We start from the raw sequence: 19,674 nt of genomic DNA, 5'->3' as shown, positions 1-19,674 counted from the left end.
CCGTCTCCCCCCCCCCCGGATGACGTGACGCTGCTCGCGGGGTCAGCACGTGATCCCCTGGCGCTGACGCATGCGTAGTCGCCTTCCGCGAGAGAGACGCACACATACACACACACACACACAGAGCGAAAGAGAGGGACAGAGAACCGGCTGTTGTGTCTGAGGCGCCATCCGACGACGGAAGCAGGTAACGCGGAGCCGGGGCTGGCGGCTCAACCCTCGGGTGTGAGGGGTTTTTCCTGAGGGGAGGGCGGGAGTGAGAGTGTGGGAGGGAGGGAGGGAGAGTGTGGGAGGGAGGGAGGGGTGATTGGGTTGTTGTTGTGGTTTGGGAGATAATAATAATAATAATCCTTGCATTTGATATAGCGCTTTTCACGTCGGGAGGACGTCCCAAAGCGCTTCACAGAACACACTGTAAAGTGAATTGACTGTATATTTGTGGGCGAACGCGGCGGCCAATTGCGCACAGCAATGTCCCACAAACAGTCGTAGATTGAAAATGACCAATTTATTATTGTTTTTGGTTTTGGAGGATTATTATTATGGAGTAAGGACACTGTCCGAGGTTTCGCCCTCTGCCTGGAATTGAACTCAGGTCTCTCACTTGCAAAGCGAGTGCTCTAACCACTGAGCTACAGGACTCCAGGATACAGTAGAAACCTAAGAGAAGTAGAGGAGCAGCGAGACCTGGGGACTCAGATCCACAAATCTCTAGAAGTAACAACACATGTAAATAAGGCCATAACAAGGCCAATGGGGTCTTGGGCTTAATATCCAGAGGGATAGAGTATAAAAGTGAGGAGGTAATGTTCAATTTAATTAGATTCAATTCAATTGAGTGAATTTATTTATCTCTCTCTCTCTCTCTCTCCCACTGTCGTCGTGATAAATAAATTCAGATAACTAAACACACACACACACACACACACACACACACACGACTGGGCCGCATCCGCCGGAAAACAATGGCAGCCCCTCCCGCTCGCACTGAGCATGCGCGGCCCGCCCCCCCAGCTCGCACGGCACCCTGGGAGATGTAGTCCTGCCGCCTGTCAATCACTTGTGGCCCGGGAGAAGCCCCGCCCCCGCCAGACAGGCACCGCAACCACAACAACTTGCATTTATATTCCAAAACACAGTCCACAATCACATCTGTACAGAGCCCTTCACCGGGGGCAGTGCCCCCACCCCCCACCCCTCCCGCAGCGCTTGCTTGACAGTAGTTGACACCGACCCCAAGGGCAGAGAGAGGGCGGGGATGGGGGGGGAGAAAAGAGTAGTTTCTTTCCTAATATTATTATTATTATTAATCGTGGAGTCCTGTAGCTCAGTGGTTAGAGCGCTCGCCTCGCAAGCGAGAGACTTGGGTTGGATTCCCGGCAGGTCAGGTCAGGGCGAAACCTTGGGCAAGTTTCCTTACTCCACACACACACACACACACCTGATGATAATCCCTCAAGAGACAAAAACAATAATAATTCGGTCACTTCAATCCACGGCTGTTTGTGGGGACGCTGCTTGGGCGCAAATTGGCTGCCGCGTTTCGCCCACAAATATACAGTCAATTCACTTCACAGTATGTTCTGTGAAGCCCTTTGAGACGTCGAGAAAAAAGACGTGAAAAGCGCTATATCAAAATGCAAGGATTCTTATTATAAAAAGGGGGTATTTATGAAAAATGCCATTCTAGTGCGTGTGTGTGTGGTTTTTTTTGTGACTTTGTTTTTTATTCTTTCTGGGCTGTGGCTGGTTAGGATGTCGGGGTTTTTAGATAACATCAGATGCGCGGAGTGCGAATGCATCGACTGGAGCGAGAAACGGAATGCAATCGCCTCGTCCGCGGCTGGTGTGTTGGTGAGTACCTCAACCTCATTCAGGGTCTGTCTCCACCTACCTCTTTGACCAATGCTTTGGGTCATCGTTTCCCCCTCGACTCCCACCCCCAGCTCAGGTGCCCGGCCAGTACTGTTTAGTGTTTTGGGACCTTGACATGAAAGGCACTATATATAAATATGTTTTACCACTGCAAACTTTTAACATGAAAATGTATATTATTGGTTTGCCAATGGTTGAATTAGCAAAGGCTCAGTCTATAATGCGGCAATGGGGAGTGATTAATTTGGGTGTTTAATTGATGTTTTGTGGCCTGTCCTGACAAGAGCTGCTGTCAGAAGTTTGCTGAGGAAAGGACTGAGCTCAGAAATGCTTCCTTCCTTTCTTCCTATCTATCCTCACTCACTCACCCACTCCACAATAGTGAGAGAGACTCTGCAAAGAGATGAAGAGTGGGCAAGGTACTGGAGGCTGGTGGATCTGTCTTCAGATTATGTAGGTTAATCCTTAGCAATATTCATGAAAATAGGTTGTTCTGTATTCTGCAAATAAATTGATATTGTGTTTCATATGTATTACTTGTGTTGATCAACAAACAAAGATTAGAGTCAATGCAGACACTACATTTTATTCATCCCTATTTACTTCATGTGTTTGTACGAATTTGAAACCTGTTGTGTTTTTATTAGTTTTTCACAGGTTGGTGGATAATCATCGATGCAGCAGTCAAATACCCAGAAATGGACAAGTTTAATCACTCCTACCACACTTGTGGGGTTATAGCAACACTTGCGTTTCTCATGTAAGTATAGATAATAATAGTAATAATCCTTGCATTTGTTACAGCGTCTTATCATATTGTTGAGACGTCTCAAAGCGCTTCACGGGATATACTGTAAAGTGAATTGACTGTATATTTTGTGGGCGAAACGTGGCAGCCAATTGCGCACAGCAGCGTCCCAAAAGCTATCATTTGAAAAGTGGCCCCGGGTACTCTGTACTTCAATCTGTCTAAGGAGAACATTGTCGTTCTGCAGATCCATTTATCATGCTTCTAATGTTCCTTGTCTCATCCTGATGAAATTTGATGAGGAAACATGTTGGGTTTTCTTTGCAGGATAAATGCTGTTTCAAATGGACAAGTGCGTGGTGATGGATACAGTGAAGGATGCATGGGTCAGACAGGTATTTTGGTTCCTATCTCTTTGTAGCTCGGTAGTGACATCTGATTGATTTTAGCCCCCCCTCCTTGTGCCATTTGTCTTCCGAACACGTGTATCAGAATTCCTTTTAACTCAACTGTCCCAGGCTCAGTCCCTGCTGTGTTCAATGATTCCATCAGCAATTTATAAACACTGACGTGTATCAAGCAAAGCCTACAATGACGGTAGAACCAGATCAAAGGAATGGGTGTAACACAAAAACGTCAAAAACATACTCAAAGAAACAGTTAATGCAGCATTTAAATTATTTACTTTCGCTGTTTTCTTCCCCTGGTCCTTTTCCCCCAATTGCGTACAGCAGTGTCCCATAAACATAAACAAATAAAAAATAAACATTTTATAGTTGAATGCCCTTAACTTTGTTTCGTAAGTGAAGGGGAGCAGGGTTTCTACATATTCAAATTAAAAGTGATCATTTCAGTTTATTATCCGTATATTGCCTTGTACAGACTGGTGATATTTCATTATTTTTATTTTTTTAAAAGGTGCTCGAATCTGGCTGTTCATTGGTTTCATGTTGGCTTTCGGATCACTCATCGCATCCATGTGGATCCTGTTTGGAGGCTATGTTGTGCCACGTAGGTGAACATTATCACTTCCCCAGTCTTTGTTATGAAACAATGAAATATTTGATTCCACAGGTGCTTGTCTCTCAAAATCATTCGTTTCAGCATCAGTGTGTGCATATCCCTTGTTTCCAGCAGGTGTATGTGTATCTTATGTTCTTATTCTTTTAGGAAGTAACATTATGGGATATAGTACATAGGTAATTTGGAACACACATGCATGCGAGCGCCAGGAAGGTGGAAGGCGAACTAGATGGACCTTGTTTGTTCTTTCACCTAACATTTCTTAGGTTCCTATGTGCACATCACTTGTACATCTCTAATAATATTTTTGCCTTATCTTTCTCTGTGTCTAGCTCATCGACAATTGACCAAAACACTAAAGGACGTATTTTTCTTTTCTCTTTCAGAAAAGCCAGATGTTTATCCTGGTATAGCTGTCTTCTTCCAGAATGCTTTTATCTTCTTTGGGTAAGCATGGATTTAATTAACAGTAGATCAAAAAATTGGGCACCATCCTTTTGTTTTTTTTTAAAAATACAAGTTTGCTTAAGCTACAGGATCCAGTATTTCCTGATGTAGAAAGATTGGATGTTTTTGAACCCTTTGGACGACTAAATGGATATTGTGTTTGTGTGTGTTTCTGCAGGGGCTTGGTCTTCAAGTTTGGCCGCACAGAAGATTTGTGGCAGTGAATACACAGTTGTGGCAATTTATTGACTGTATCCTGTAGAACTTATCATGCACGCCTGTTATCTGTAACTCTCTCGCTCTACCGTTTGATATTCTGAACCATTTTTGCTGTTGGGTTTACATGGAATCATGGAGTGTATTGAGACTTTCCCTCCAGGGTTTGTCTTGGGTATCTGACTTTGTGATCCATATTTGGCTTTGATTGCTTTGCTATTATGCTCTTAAAGGGGCATTGTCATCCTTCTGGTGGGGGTAGAGTGATTATGCTAAACAATTAGGGCAGCTTCTACTGTTGTCTAAATGCAATGTACATCGTAGCAAAGGATTGCAGATGAAGTACATGTGAGACTGTTTACGCAGCATTTAATGCATTCATCAGTCAGAAGCTTTTGTATACGCACAGACAAGTTTAAACTCTTCCAATATAGTGTTGGACTTGTTGGCCACTTCTGGGTTAGATCCAGTTGATTGGAGAGTTTCTTTATAACTGACATACAGTATCTGTCTTGTGAACCAAAGTATCCTGGTGGCACTCCTTGAAGTAGGCTAAATTATTCCTTGCTTTCCGTATTTTTTGCCAATCTGTCGAATCCATCTAACAATCCTTGCTGTGTTTGTCTATTACTGAAAATGATTTACACACAGCAGTGTTGAAGGATTTGGAGGACATTGTTACATAGAGCATCATGTAATTCCAGAATTTTACATATCTACATGTGACTATATTTGGTCATCCTAAGGATTTCATCCAAATGTGTGGAATGTCTGGTGGTCAGATGAACAAATGAATCCTCCGAATGCTAACTTGTCTTCAGAATCTTATGTTAAGCAGCCAAATTAACAGCCATGTCTATTATGGCTCCATTAACTGACATTGCATCATCATGACCCTAACTTCTAGACATTGGGTGCTTTACCTTGGTGGGCTAGTTATCCATGCAGTTATTCTGACTTTTGTATGTAACAGCAGTGTAACTATTCATAAAACACTACTTAATGCAAGTCCTTCCCGTAAAATAAATTTATTACTTCTGTATTATGTATGTGATCGTTATTGGTTTCATTTTGTGACAATGCACAGCTTAAGCTGAAATTTAGTGCAACTATTCATTACAGCTTTTCTTGCTTAAGTTTCTCCAGATCCCACGAGCCTGAATTTCAATTTGTTTCGATCTTTTGAACGAACTTTATTCTGTTTTTTTTATATACTGTAATTATAAAGTGTACATGAAACCTGACATAACTGGTAGCTCGAGCATATTTGATGATCCTGTTTAATGCACAAAGTAAAATAGTACAAAACAAACGCAAAAGAGCACTGATTCAGATAGCTGGTAGGGTCATTGCTGTCTCAGCCAGCCATGAAATATAAACCTCCACAGGTGGCACGTGCATGTGAGTGGGTTATGGATAGAGCCACAACTGGAAAATATTGTATTCTAATATTGTATTCTTGCCTTTGATACAGCGCCTTATCACATCGTTGAGATGTCTCAAAGCGCTTCACGGAATATACTGTAAAGTGAATCGACCGTATATTTTGGGGGGCAAAACGCGACAGCCAATTGCACACAGCGGCGTCCCCACAAACAGTCGTGGATTGAGGGACCAAATTATTATTTTTTTAACAAAACAACTTGTTTTGAAGGGATTATTACCAATATAGCCAATGAGCATGCCCCAGTGCCTGTTGATTTTTATCATAATAATTCAACACACGCAATTTGCATAGATTTTTTGTGAGATTAGTCGTGTTGTGAAAGGTTTCCTTCGCCTCGTCTTTGGCTCAACGTTGAAAGATGCCAGTGACCTTCCTTTACTTCACTGTTGCTAAGTGCGGGAACTGTAAAACAAATCGTATCGCATCACGACAACTGTTATCTACTTTCAATCCGGTTTCAGGCCTTGGCTCTTGCCAACCTACGCCTAATACTCTCCGGAATTTAGGTAGGCAGGATGCCTATCTCCAGGGAGAGAGAGAGAGAGAGAGCGAGAGCGCGTTCCATCCCAACAATCTATCTGTGGGATTTCCGGGGGTGGGTGGGATGCATGGGATTCTCAGCTTGGGTTTGGAGACTCTGGAACGTGGTGATGGGTTTCCGCGTGGGTCAGACACCCCCACCCGGCTGACCCCCAAAATAGATGGGGAGCAGTGGTGTAGTGCGCTGTATGACCTCCAGGTGGGGCTATTCGGCTCTTTAAAAATGCCTCATCCTTTTGTTTTATTTGACGGGATTATTACCCCCCGGGAAAGCGATCCGCCAATCGACTAACAACCGCCTTCCTATTTATCGCTGGTGGAGTGGAGTAAGGAAGCTTACCTTAGGTTTCCCTCTGCCCGGGAGTCGAACCCAGGTCTCTCGCTTTGCGAGGTGAGCGCTCTGATCGCTGCGCAACAGGAACCGAGGAGAAAAATAACAGAACATGGGACACGTAAAAAGGAACAAAAAAAGGAATGGCTCCTTTGATATTGATTGATTTTAGCGAATAAATAGTACTGGGCAGTGAGTTGCTATCTTTTGAGGAAAGGAGAGTGGGGCGGGGGGGTGGGGGATTTACAGTTAGAAAAATAATAATGAGTTCTATTCTGCCAATGGAATCAAGACTGTTTGGTTAGGATGCTTTGTATAAGTAAGTGACTGTTCTGCTTACCACCCAGTATGCTTGATCATCGTAACATTTCAGATCAGGGGGCTGTTTCCAAATGTTTAGCTTCAGAATAAAACCTGCACGGCAGAAATGTTCATGGCGTTATATAATAATAATAACCCTCGCATTTGATACAGCGCCTTATCACGTCTTCCAGACGTCTCAAAGCGCTTCACAGGATACACAGTAAAGTGAATTGACTACATTTTGTGGGCGAAACGCGGCAGCCAACTGCGCACAGCAGCGTCCCCACACAAACAGCCAAACGTGGATTGAGTGACCAATTCGTTTTTAATGTCCTGGATAGCAATAAATCGAAATTATTTTAATAAAACTTTACTCACAAACTAATCTATTTGAGTATTAGATATTGCTTGTTTTTTCAACGAACCATCAACTATTCAGCAAAGTGAAAAAAGCATAACAAATTGCCTTTATTCTTTAATGAAAGAAGTATTCTGTAACATGGTTTAGTCTTATTCTTATTTAGGTCCTTGTGTTTCGTAATAATCCTTGCATTTGGTATAGCCCTTCGCATCAAAACTCTCAAAAGTACTTTACTGGAAAGTGTAGTGACTGTGCTCGTAGGCAAATTCAGGAGTCAACTTGTGCTCGGCAACGTGCCAGGATTGTTGGCCAGGACACAGGGAGAAACTTCCTTCTCTTTGTGAATAGCGCCACGGAATCTCTAACGTACACCTGAACAAGCAGGCGGGACCTTGCATTTTATCCGAAGATCATCACTTCCTAAAATGCAACGTTCCCTCTTCATTGCAGAGGATTGTCAGCCTGGACTATAATTCTGACTTGGGGGTTTGAACCCACAACCTTCTGACCCGGAGGCGAGAGCAGTATCAGCTGAGCCAGGCTGACATTGGTTACGGATGAGTCACAGCCTTAAATTGACCGGTATGTTCTGATCGAGTATTAATTTACTCGGTCACTTGTGTGGACCCAAGTACTGAATCAAAAGATTTGTCACGGACCAAATGAGCAAATGTCTTTTTTCCGTCAAGAGTATTTTTTCCGAGATAGACATCATTGTTGCATTGGATGAATAAGATTTGCAGGTGCCTTGAAGGAGACGAGGGAGGGAGCGAGGTAAAGGGACTGTGGGATGGAGTTCCAAAGGGTGGGGGCAGAGAACATGCAACAGCCAAGTCTCATACCAGCTTCAATCATCCACAAGGGCATCGACAGCCACATAGAGTCACCTCTTCTAATCATGTCCCAAGAACCTCATTGTCAGTGAGCACATAACTACCATTCACACGGTTGTTGCTACGCTCCTTAATATAGCACAATATGATAGTTATAATTACACTCTGTATTGTGACTCACTCCCCCTTCTGCGAAAATGCTGTCAGGGCAAAGGTCTGTTTTCTAATAATGTTTTGTATATGGATTTGTTTGTTGTTGGCGGTGAATGTCAACGTTTAGTTTACTTGCTGTAATGTTTGGGAACTGAAAAAGATGAATCAGCGGGTTAATAAAGAAGCGAGCAGCCGGCCCAGACACGATCAGAGTTAAAACATTATGCGATGATCCCATCAATGAAATTTCATGTCATTCAGATTCTCTCTCTCTCTCTGCAAATGCCAGTTCACACACTGACCTGCGATCAATCCTGTGACCAGGCTTGCGGACAGCGTGACGATTATGGCTACTGCTTTGTTGATTGGGGATCTGAAACACACAAAGGCCAAAAATTAACTCTTTCAAAAGTATAATATTCCTAGGATTATTATTATTATTACTCTAGACAAGAGTTTGAAAACCTACCCTTCATAATTGAGACTTTTGTTGGGCACCGGCGAAGTGAGAAAGATGAGAACGACGTAAACTATCCCTCCGATTATCCCAGGCAGGCCGTGCGTGTACAGAACCCCACAGGTATCGTGCAATTTCATACGTGTTTCAAGACATCTCTAAAGCAAATGCATCATTATGGATTGTAGACAAATTCAAGGAATATCGGAAGCAATTGAGCCAAATAATATTGCGGCGGAAGGGCAGGGAGAGTGGGGGTAGGAGGGTGACCGAAGGTGCAGTCGAAGAGGAGGGTCTTGAGACGGGTCTTTAAGGAGGCGAGGGAAAGGGAGGGTGAGGGCAGAGAGGCTGAAGGTCCGATGTCGGGTGGTGGGACGGGAGATGTTGCAGGACGGAGGCTGCCGACTCATTCAACAATTTGTTTCAAAAACGTCAACCATTTATTCAACTTCAAATAATTCAAATAACCGATAAATGTTATCAATTAGACCGACAGTTTCCACTGTGTTTGGATTTCTTAACCAGAGGGCTTTGTGTGCAAGCTGCTTGCGATGCATTTCGACAGTGCCCTGTGTGTACAAAAGCCACGACATTGGTTGCGAGCTGCGCTTGTGGCTTTTACATGAGGCGACGATAAAGTCGCGGCGGGTTTCGAAAGCGTTTCGGTGAAGGTTTGAGCGGTTGGCTGTTTTTTTGTGTGTTCGCTGCAGAGTAATTATTTCCGTAAGCTATACCACCTTACTGCTCGGCGGTGCAGTAAGATTCAGTCGTAACAAGCCGTTGGTTGGTTTTTCAAGGCACGCGTTCTCTGAACCGAAACAACTGAAAGAAAGGCAGCGAGCATAAAGTGGGTGATCCAAAATCGAGGTGAATTTCCACGGCAGCTGTAATAATTTCAGCCCACATTACCTTCAAGTACACGACACCGAGGGTGGAGATAACACCAGCCGTGAAGCCAACTATCATTGCTATGTACGGAGAGTCTATCAGAGGAGCAGAGAGGCCAATTGCAACACCTCCTGATAGTGTAGCGTTACGGATGTTGGCCTGTAAGTACAACCGGGAAGGCAAGTAAACCACATCTTAAGAACATAAAAACATAATTAATTTTCTCGGGCGAAAGAAGAGCGAGGTCCATCGAGTTTGCCTTCCACCTTCCTGGCAGTGGCTTGACATGTCGTGTCTCTCTTCTCTTGTCAGTCGGGACTTCCTACAGAAATTTCGAAGTTCGATTCGCTCAGTTTCTCAATTTGCTTCTCAAAAATCTTTTAGTGTCACGTGTATTTATTTCCAAAGTACGTAACAATATCCACAACCATAACAATCCTGGCGGTTGATATAGTTAGTGTCTTGTCACCTCGACAGGCGGTTTGAAATGCGAGGATGATTTCCTTTTCTTTTATTGTTGATAATAATACTGATCGTGATCAGATACAGAACAACGTGACTACAGGGACGCAATTCTGTTTCTCTGTCTGTTACATTGAACAAAGGAAAATGTCACACACTGCGGTGACGTGTGACAAGGTACACAGTCACTACACTTTACAGTGTATCCTGTGAAGCGCTTTGAGACGTCTCGACGACGTGATCAGGCGCTGTATCAAACGCCAGGGTTATTATTATTATTAAATACCCGTATCAAACAAGTTCTAATTTCAGGTGAAATTGTGCTCTTATCTTATGTTGGGAAGCGCGTGTGATTTGAGCAGCGGGATTTTCCAGCTCTGTGTTTTTTTTTTGCTTTTGAGTGGATAACCGAACGTTGTAACTTATTTAACCGACTTACTATCTGACGCGCACACCAGTCCCTGGCCTGGAATTCAATAAATGTGGTAGCGTAATTGTGAATGGAAAGGAAGATCTTCTCCCTTGGTGTGAAGTGTAAGTATAAGGATCCCGACGCCAACACAATGAAACGGAAGAGAATGAGAAATACCCTGTTACCATGTCTATTTTCCCTTTGTTGTGGACGAGAGTGGAAACAGCAAACACAGACACACTGCAAGCCGCCAACGCGTAATAGGTGTTGAAAACAGCTCTTGACCTCTGAAGCCTTGTATCAAGTAGTGCTGAGTTGAAGCTGGGCCAGAACATCCACAGAAAGATAGTACCTGGGACAAAAATAAAAAGGTATACGTTATGTGCTCACAATTATTAATAGTAATGATCCTTGCATTTGCTCCAGCGACTTCGAGATGCCTCAAAGCGCTTCACAGGATAGACTGTAAAGTGTAGTGACTGTATGTTTTATGGGTGAAATGCGGCAGCCAATTGCGCACAGCAGAGTCCCATAAACAGTCGTGGATTGAGTGACCAAATTATTATTATTTTTTGGAATGTAAAACAATCGAGTGAAAAATTCCTCTCAAGTTCCAGTCAAGCTACCGACCTCTTCTTAAATCCCCTGTGTTGCTTTTTTTTTCAAAATCCATCCTCTCGCAGTTAGTTTCCAGACCAGATGAGAAGTCTGCATTATCTTCTTCTATCTCTCCGCCTTGCCCCCATCCTTCCCCCTCTTCAGGTCGTGCCTGAAGACCTTCCTCTTCGACCAGCGCCTACGGTCACCTCCCCCCTTCTTCCCCCCCCCGCCCCCGGCTGGGTATTGTGCTCCGTCACTGTCAAGCGCTCTGGGGCGTGAGGAGGCGCTGTGTAAATGCCCACAAGTTGTTGTTGGGTCAGTGTTTGGCACTCGCACAGAGAGTTACCCACACGTACCAATCATAGAGAACAGTTCGGAGATCGGCAATGATCCTTCCTTCTCGTGGCCGTTACAAAGTCCTGAACGATAGAGAACCCTCGAGGCTGTAAGTCCAAAAAAAGCGCCAAACAAGTGCAGATGCATTACACTGGTGTCTGGATCGATCTGCATTGGAAGAAGATAAGCTTAGATTTTTATAGCGTCTTGTCACATGTCGAGTTATTATTACTTCCCTGTTCAGCGCCTTGAGATGTCCTCTCGACCTGAAAGGCACATTACAGATGTCATTGTGTATTGTATCACTCCCGGAAAAGCCATCCCCCAATCGACTAACGACTGGGTTTCTGCTTACTGCTGGGTGTGTGGAGTAAGGAAAGTTGCCCAACGTTTCGCCCTGCCCGGGAATCAAACCCGGGTCCTCTCGCTTGTGAGGCGAGGGCTCTAACCCCTGAGCTACAGGACTCCAATTAATAATAACTTGCAGGTTCTGTCAACACAGAACAAGCTTGTCACTATTTGACTAAGTCAATGAACCAATAATAACTCAATACAGAAATATTGTGGACGAGGAGCAGGAACTTCGGGTTAGTTAAGGAAACAAGTTAACGTATGGCTTTAAGAAACAATGACACGAGATTTACAAACCCAGTGTTATTACGTGATGCAGCAAAATTACATCAAGAAAAATGAATGTCACTGTTATCGTTTCCCCGTTCCTGCTTGTGATACTCACCGAAAGCCAACTTTTCAGAAACCATTGATCGACAACGAAACAGGTTAACTCCAGGGCCACCATCAGCAGTAACTGTATGGGACTCATCACACCCACAACTGCACCGATCGAGATCACTGCAGACACTGCGTTCAGTTCTGCCCGGATTATACTGCAAATTAACAACATAAATCCTCTTAGCTTTCAGCCGTTGCGCCCCCCCCTCCCACTCCTGGGTACCCCATCCCGGAGTCCGTCCACCTCACCCCTTCCCTCTCTGCCTGTCTCACCACCTGATCGCACCTTTATAATAATAACAATAACAAAATAATAATAATCCTGGCATTTGATAACAGCGCCTTATCACGTTGTTGAGACGGCTCAAAGCGCTTCACAGAATATACTGTAAAACGTAGTGACTGTGTGTTTTGCGGGCAATTTTGGCTCGGTGTCAGACTCAGCCACTGTCAAGCGCTCCGGGATGCTACCTCCCGGGAAGGGCACTATATATGTGCAAGTTGTTGTTGTTGTAAGTTAACTAAACAGTCAAGGGGAAGCTAAGTGACTGAGAGTGCGAACTATGGTGTAACTGTAATTGTATTTAACGGCAATAAATTCCACTTAGGGCTGAACTAAAAACTGGCAAAAGTTTATCCCAACGACGGCAGATGAAGCTTAATGATACGGACAGCTTTGGGACTTCAAACGGTAGAGAAATTGCTAAAATCCTGTTTATGCAATCATTTTTTATTAATCAAATGGATCAGGTGAGCAGGTGAATCTTTCTAAGGGAGCAAAGTCAATGTCGAACATATGTCTTTATGTATTTATGTAGAACAAATTTGCACAGTGATATGTGTTCCCAAGGTACTACATTTTAGCTAATCTGGAACATAAATTTACAAGACGAGAACCTGTTAAGGGACTTGTATTTTGGATCCAGTCAAAGACACTCAGATCTACTCACTGCCATTGGCTCCTCTCAAGTAATAAATGAACTGCTTAAAACCTGCGACCATGAGCATCTCGTTAAAAACCTGAGCATTTCCTGGCCTCCAGTCCAGATTCATTGAGATTTATGTTGCCATTAAATGCAGCGAATCTCCTCAGATTTCCTGAGAAGAGGAACCAAATCTACAAGTAACTGAAGATAATGAATTTGCATCTTCGCACATTTTCTGCTCGGTTGAGTAATTCCATTGCAAAATAGAGAAGCACATTCATCCCGTCGAAACCACAGATATATACAGCAAAGAAGAAGTCCAGTCGACCTTCCGTGTCTATTTAACTCCTGCATAAATATTAATAATAATCCTTGCATTTGATATGGAGCCTGGGGCCTCTCACAAAGTCCTGTTATCCCCCACCCCACCCTTATTTTTTTTCTTACAATGAATTTTTATTTTCTGTTGCAGAGTAGTCGAGTGTAACAATGTTTGATACCAGTAACTTCCTCCTCACTGACTCCATCCATCCATGTTACTGAAGATGTTAATACCGAACATGGTGACAGATCATTATCTACCGTGAAAATGATGGCGCTCACACACATACACACACACGCACACGCCATTTGTCTGGATGTCTAAATACAGTCCCACATTTGTACTGAAATCAATGATGTGACTTCTAAATATAATTAGTGTCATTCCTCCACGTGTTTCAGTTGTCGATCAGCGCGCGGTGTAGAAAATGAAACGTGGGTTGGGGGTAACGAGACTTTGTGAACATCCTGTGCAATTTATTGGGAGCAAATCTACAGAGACTTTACCTTTTAAGACTTATCTGTATTCCTTCCTGCAGAGTGTCAAGGAGCGCTCCTTCCAGGAAGGTGGCCCACTGAACGGCGAGGGCCGCGAGGAACAGATTGAAGGCAAGGCCACTGTGTGCATATCGCTTGAGGAATGTGAGGAGGAAGCCGAACCCAATGAAGACAACAGCGTTGACATCTTGAAATACTATTAAAAGGAGTAAAACAGGTCTGCCCTCAAGTAATAATAATCCTCGCGTTTGATACAGCGCCTTCTCAGGTCTTCGAGACGTTCTCAAAGCGCTTCACAGGATAGACTGTAAAGTGTAGTGACTGTATTTTGTGGGCGAAACGCAGCAGCCAATTGCGGACAGCAGCGTCCCCACAAATTGAGTGACCAAATTATTATTTTTTTATAAAGGGGATTATTACGCACGGAAAAGCGATCCACCAATCAACTAACAACCGGGTTCCTACTGACGTGATAAGGCGCTGTATCAAATGCAAGTATTATGATTATTATTTCAAGAAAGCTTTCCAGCAAGTCTCAAAGCATTTCAAAGTTTTCCCTGCAAAGTGCAGGGAACCTGACCAGAATTCAAGTGTTTCTGTTAAAATGAAATGACTACAGTTTAGGTTTATGTTGACCACGGTTTTCTTATCAGCACTGTCAAGAGTTTTACGCCCTGCCTTGTGAGTCGGTTTTATCTGTCTTAGAAGTTACTGCTGTTAACTACTAATTTTTATAGCCTCGCCCACACACTCAACAGCCAAAACATGGCAACATGACTCGTAACTGTCCCTTCTATTCTCTGCACTACTCTGTGAGATGAAATTTACCGCATTTATCTTTCATCAGAATATTTTTCAGGATGTTTTCCGAAAAGGGGCTTTATGCTTTTTTTTTAGTTCATATTCCATGGGAGTATATGTATATATATATACATATTAAATTATAATAATCAAATAAATAAAACAACAAACAAATAACCCTTGTATTTGATATGGTCGGGAAGGACATCTCAAAGTGCTTCACAAGATTCACCGTGAAGTGTAGGGGCTTCCTATTTTTGTAGGCAAACTGGGAAACAAATTTGCACTCAGATACGTCCCCAAACACATTTAGATGAACAAAAGTCATTGGAAACCCTCGGCAGGTCAGGCAGCATCTATGGAGAAAGGAAAGTGAGTCAACCTTTCAGGTCCACGACCCTTCGTGGGAACTGGGGCACGTTGGGAGGGAGAGGCTTTTAAGGACTATCAGAGAGGAGGAGAAGGCATGGCAAGGAAGAACAAAGGAGAAAACGGGGTAGAGGAGACGGGATGATGGGTTAAAGAAGTCTTTAACCCATCATCTTTACGTCTTTTACCTCCGTGTCCAAAATGCTGCAACTCCCCCCAACCCCCCACCCCCCAAAAAAAGAAGTATGCAAGATTTGCAATAATATAGTGATATGCGACATTACTTTTCACTTGAGACATAACTGAAAAATTAAAAGCCCATGTTTGAAATGTTGTGACTTTCTACTCTCTGGTTTGTCTGTTTAAATATATTTGAGTTTGGGAAGAATTTGATAGTGATGTACTGTCTCTGAGCGAACACAGAACATCACTTCGAACTGATGGTAACTCAAACACGCTGAACTGTGGTTGCTTGATCCATTGGACTGTAGTGCTTTGTTTCCCATATTTCAGCTTATTGCATTCATTTTGTGGAATACTGTAGTTCAATGGTTAGAGCACTCGCCTCGCAAGCGAAAGGACCTGAGTTTGATTCCCAGGCGGGGTCAAACGTTAGGCAAGCTTTCTTGCTCCACGCTCACTCCTCCGCTTACCCAGCATTAAGTAGGAACCCAATTGTTAGTCGATTGGCGGTTGGCTTTTCCGGAGGTAAGAATCCCTTCAAAACAAAAATAACTTTCAAAAAAAATAATAATTTGGTCACTCAGTCCACGACTGTTTGCGGGGACGCTGCTGTGCACAATTGGCCGCCGAGTTTCACCCACAAAACATACGGTCAATTCACTTTAGACTTTACATTTCTGTGAGACGTCTCGAAGACATGATAAGGCGCTGTAACAAATGCAAAGATTATTATTATTACTAAAGAGCTTTATGCACACTTACCTGGGTAAGTAATACTGAATTTTCCCTCTGTAATAGCTTTATAGTCAACAAATCCGGCGAATAATCCTATTATTGCCACCTGGAAAACCAGAGCCATCAGAGGGAAACTCAGCCTGATGCTGGGAGCCAGTTTGTTAGACATTGCGATGTTTTCTTTCAGTATTTCAAGAGTGTTGTTGCTGCCTCGCTGAATATTTCAATAAAATGAATACTTGAAAAGTCCCCCTTTGGTATCCTCGCTCACAAGCAAAAGCAGCGCAAAGATAAGAAATAACGGACACACCTTTTTCTTCAAGGGGCAATGTTTTTCTAGGAATGCACATACTCCAATGACAGAGCAGTCCCAAAATGTCTGTACCTTTGCCTTTAAGAGCGGTATCTAATTGACGCTAACATTTACGCACTCTTTCTCCTTCCCCTCTGGTATAAAATTATGTATTGTTACATTCATCTACATTTCCATTTGTATCTCTATTGTTAATAATAATCCTCCTTACATTTTGATAGAACTCCCTTCAACAACAACAAAATTACATTTGTATAGCGCCTTCCACGTCGGGAGGACGTCCCAAAGCGATTTCACATCTGGAGGTTGTGCTAAAGCGCTTCGCAGGGTTCACTGTCAACCTGTAAAGTGTCGCGACTGCGTGTTTTGTCGGTAACCATTGAGATTGATTGTTGTAAAGCTCGAATAAATGGACTTTGTAGTTCTTCCATTGAACGAGCTGGTAATCCAGCTGGCAAGGGTAGGACAGGCCTCGAGTGGGAGCGAGAGACTGTCTGAAACACAGTTTGCATAATTCTGTTATTTTGGAATTCATGTCTACACGAAGCACTGCCAACATGACGCAGTTTGGTGGTGTTCACTTGTTTGGATACTCTTAAGCACGGCTGACGGGCACCCGGCCGGCCAACAGCACAGCGCATCGAAATGCAAAGAAGTGGATTAACGTGGCGTCAACCATAATAGTAATTAATATAAATAATAATAATAATTAATGTAAATAATAATAATAATAATAGTTAATGGGCGTAAATACGCGTCCGCTGCCCACAGTGCATTGGGCTTCATTCCAACTGGTACAAGGCCGGACGTAAGAACATAAGAGTTCGCTCGGGTTAAAGAGGTCCACCATCCTGGCCGGCACTTGGCATGACTTGTCCCCTGTGATGTCACGGAGCCCGCCCCTGTGATGTCATAGCACCCGCCCCTGTGATGTCATGGCACCCGCCCCTGTGATGTCACGGAGCCCGGCCCTGTGATGCCACGGCGCCCGCCCCTGTGATGTCACGGCACCCTCTCCTGTGGTGTCACGGAGCCCGCCCCTGTGATGTCACGGCACCCTCCCCTGTGATGTCACGGCACCCTCCCCTGTGATGTCACGGAGCCCTCCCCTGTGATGTCACGGAGCCCTCCCCTGTGATGTCACGGAGCCCGCCCCTGTGATGTCACGGAGCCCGCCCCTGTGATGTCACGAATGTGGGCAGAAGGCTCCATTGATGACATCGCAGGACCAGAGGTTCCACTCAAAATGTCTGCTTCCAGCAGGTCCCGAAGCCTAAATCACAGCGACGGGGGGGTCACTGAGGGACCCCAATAACGGCCCAGGTAACAACCACCGTTGGTCGTGTTCAGGGGGTTTCTCAGGTGTGTGAACTGGACATTACCTTTGTGTTTTTTAATCACTGATGAGTTCACATGAATAGCAATGGCTTATCATATTATAATATAATATTATATTAGATAGATTTCTGATAGAAAATGATGATCTCTGGGGGATACTGTGTATAGTTTGGGGACACGGCACGTCAAGCGACCCGACTGACGGCCAGGGTGGCGGAAGGCGAACGAGATGGACTTCAGTATTCTTTGGCCTGGCAAATTCTTTTGTTCTTTTGTTAACGGATGCTGTTTATTGGTACACAACGATATAGACAACCGCCTTTTTTTTACTCCATCGCTTTTTTTTCTCCCCCCCCCCCCCCCGCCCGCCCGTCCTCTTTAAACGGGTCAGAATGAATGTTCACAGTTATATTTGTGTTCAAATATTTATCTGAAATGTACACGTCGGTCGGTCAGTGCACGAACAACCTAGCATGAGCGGATTGGACAGAATGTAAACCAAACAAGTGTGGGTGTGTTCTGACATTGTTAATTAAGCAAATAGGCAGTGACTTGTTCAGGAATCTGCAGCACTCTTGTTTCTGTGCTTGCACAATCCGGAGTAGACAGCTACAACTACAACAACAACAATTTGCATTTATATAGCGCCCTTCACGTCATCGAGCCCTTTTTCCCTTTGAGAGACGAGTTATCAGAAGTTTATTGTACTGAATATTTGGGATAAAAGAAACTTGTTTTCAACTGGGGACAAGTTCCAATGGCTTATCTGCCTGTTGGGTAGCGGTTGTGACCATTTATTTCATTAGGCATATACGTTTGTCAGGATCAGAATAGATGCTTATGGTAAAAAGGGAGAAATCCACTTTTAATGCAGATCAGTTTATACTCACCCTGGAATTTTCAGATCCGTTCCCAAATTTTCACAGGTGAATTAACCTTTAATTTATTATCAATAATTTGCCAGGTAAGGATAGATACTGTACTATTTTGAGGGTTAGGTTGATTTGAGCTGGCCCTTCCTTCTACTGTAAAATGATACAGTATTTGATAATTAATGCTGCCCTCTTAACCCCCAAATATTATTGTTTTCAATATTAATATTAATATCAACATTTAAAAATATTGTAAATACCAGTCCATGATGGTATTTATACTCCACATAAGCCCCAAAGATAATAATTCTTCTTCAAAAAAATTTTTGGCAGTCAATCCACGACTGTTTGTGGGACACTGCTGTGCCCAATTGGCTAATGTAAACTCACTCTCCCCACCCTCCACCCCCTTCTGATCCCAACCACCAGCTCGGGTCCAAATCCCTGACTGTCCAGCGCCTTGGGACCTCCTCCCTCCCAACGTGAAAGCCGCCGTGTAGATGTAATTTGTTGTTGTTGTTAGAAACAGCTGCACATCTTTTTTGTGCGTGTGTGTCGGGCAAGCAGACAAGTGTGGCTGAAGGCCATATTTTGCGCATTAAGGCGAACGACTTGTATTAATTAATACGAGTTGTGTCGTTTGCATTCGAATAGTTTGGCCCAAACCATAAAATCAACAACAACAACAACAATACGCTTTTGGTTGAGCTGAACCTTTACAATCAAATAACCGCCCGCCCGCCTTTAAAGTAGGTCTGGAATTTTCAGTCCGTGGATCAAAAAGCGTGATCCGGTCAATGAGGCTTAAATGCAACAAAGACAAGAGGATTCGAATTGAGGGTGGAAGGGGCGGGATGGGGGACGTGAAATCTAATGTAATTTCCCCCTTGAGTTCGGTGTTATGATTCATCCCCAATAGCTCGAGTCTCTGCTTTAAGCGGTGACAACCTGCCGACGTGGAACCCCAGCCCATCGCACCTCAACCTAACCTGACCCAGCTGGCCCGCGGCCCGCCTCCCCGCGATTCCTATTGGCCGAGCCTTTGGACCGGCAGGAGGCGGGTAGCGATTGGTCGAGGCGGCTGTCAATCACGCCCATCAAGCTAGTGCGACCTCCCTGAAGCGAGGCCGCAAGCCGACGCCCTGCTCCCCGCC

The 19,674-nt window shown here is 44.0% G+C and overlaps 2 protein-coding genes across 2 annotated transcripts; one reads left to right on the top strand and one right to left on the bottom strand.

Moving 5' to 3' along the window:
• Positions 1 to 100: 100 nt before the first annotated feature.
• Positions 101 to 5,347, top strand: tmem50a (transmembrane protein 50A). The gene is given in 7 exon segments (NM_001292960.1): positions 101 to 187; positions 1,755 to 1,854; positions 2,523 to 2,635; positions 2,951 to 3,018; positions 3,542 to 3,634; positions 4,033 to 4,093; positions 4,272 to 5,347. Coding segments are annotated over 6 exon segments (480 nt in total). The 5' UTR covers positions 101 to 187; position 1,755; the 3' UTR covers positions 4,318 to 5,347.
• A 231-nt stretch (positions 5,348 to 5,578) lies between these two features.
• Positions 5,579 to 16,230, bottom strand: rhd (Rh-associated glycoprotein). Its single transcript, NM_001292975.1, is given in 10 exon segments — positions 5,579 to 6,158; positions 6,968 to 7,041; positions 8,580 to 8,650; positions 8,747 to 8,892; positions 9,644 to 9,781; positions 10,682 to 10,848; positions 11,453 to 11,600; positions 12,169 to 12,319; positions 13,919 to 14,105; positions 16,025 to 16,230. Coding segments are annotated over 10 exon segments (1,251 nt in total). The 5' UTR covers positions 16,167 to 16,230; the 3' UTR covers positions 5,579 to 6,131.
• Positions 16,231 to 19,674: the final 3,444 nt, after the last annotated feature.

Source organism: Callorhinchus milii, unplaced genomic scaffold, assembly GCF_018977255.1.
Source record: "Callorhinchus milii isolate IMCB2004 unplaced genomic scaffold, IMCB_Cmil_1.0 Scaffold10, whole genome shotgun sequence".
Taxonomy (NCBI): Eukaryota; Metazoa; Chordata; class Chondrichthyes; order Chimaeriformes; family Callorhinchidae; genus Callorhinchus; species Callorhinchus milii.
This window is presented reverse-complemented; position numbering and strand designations above follow the sequence as displayed.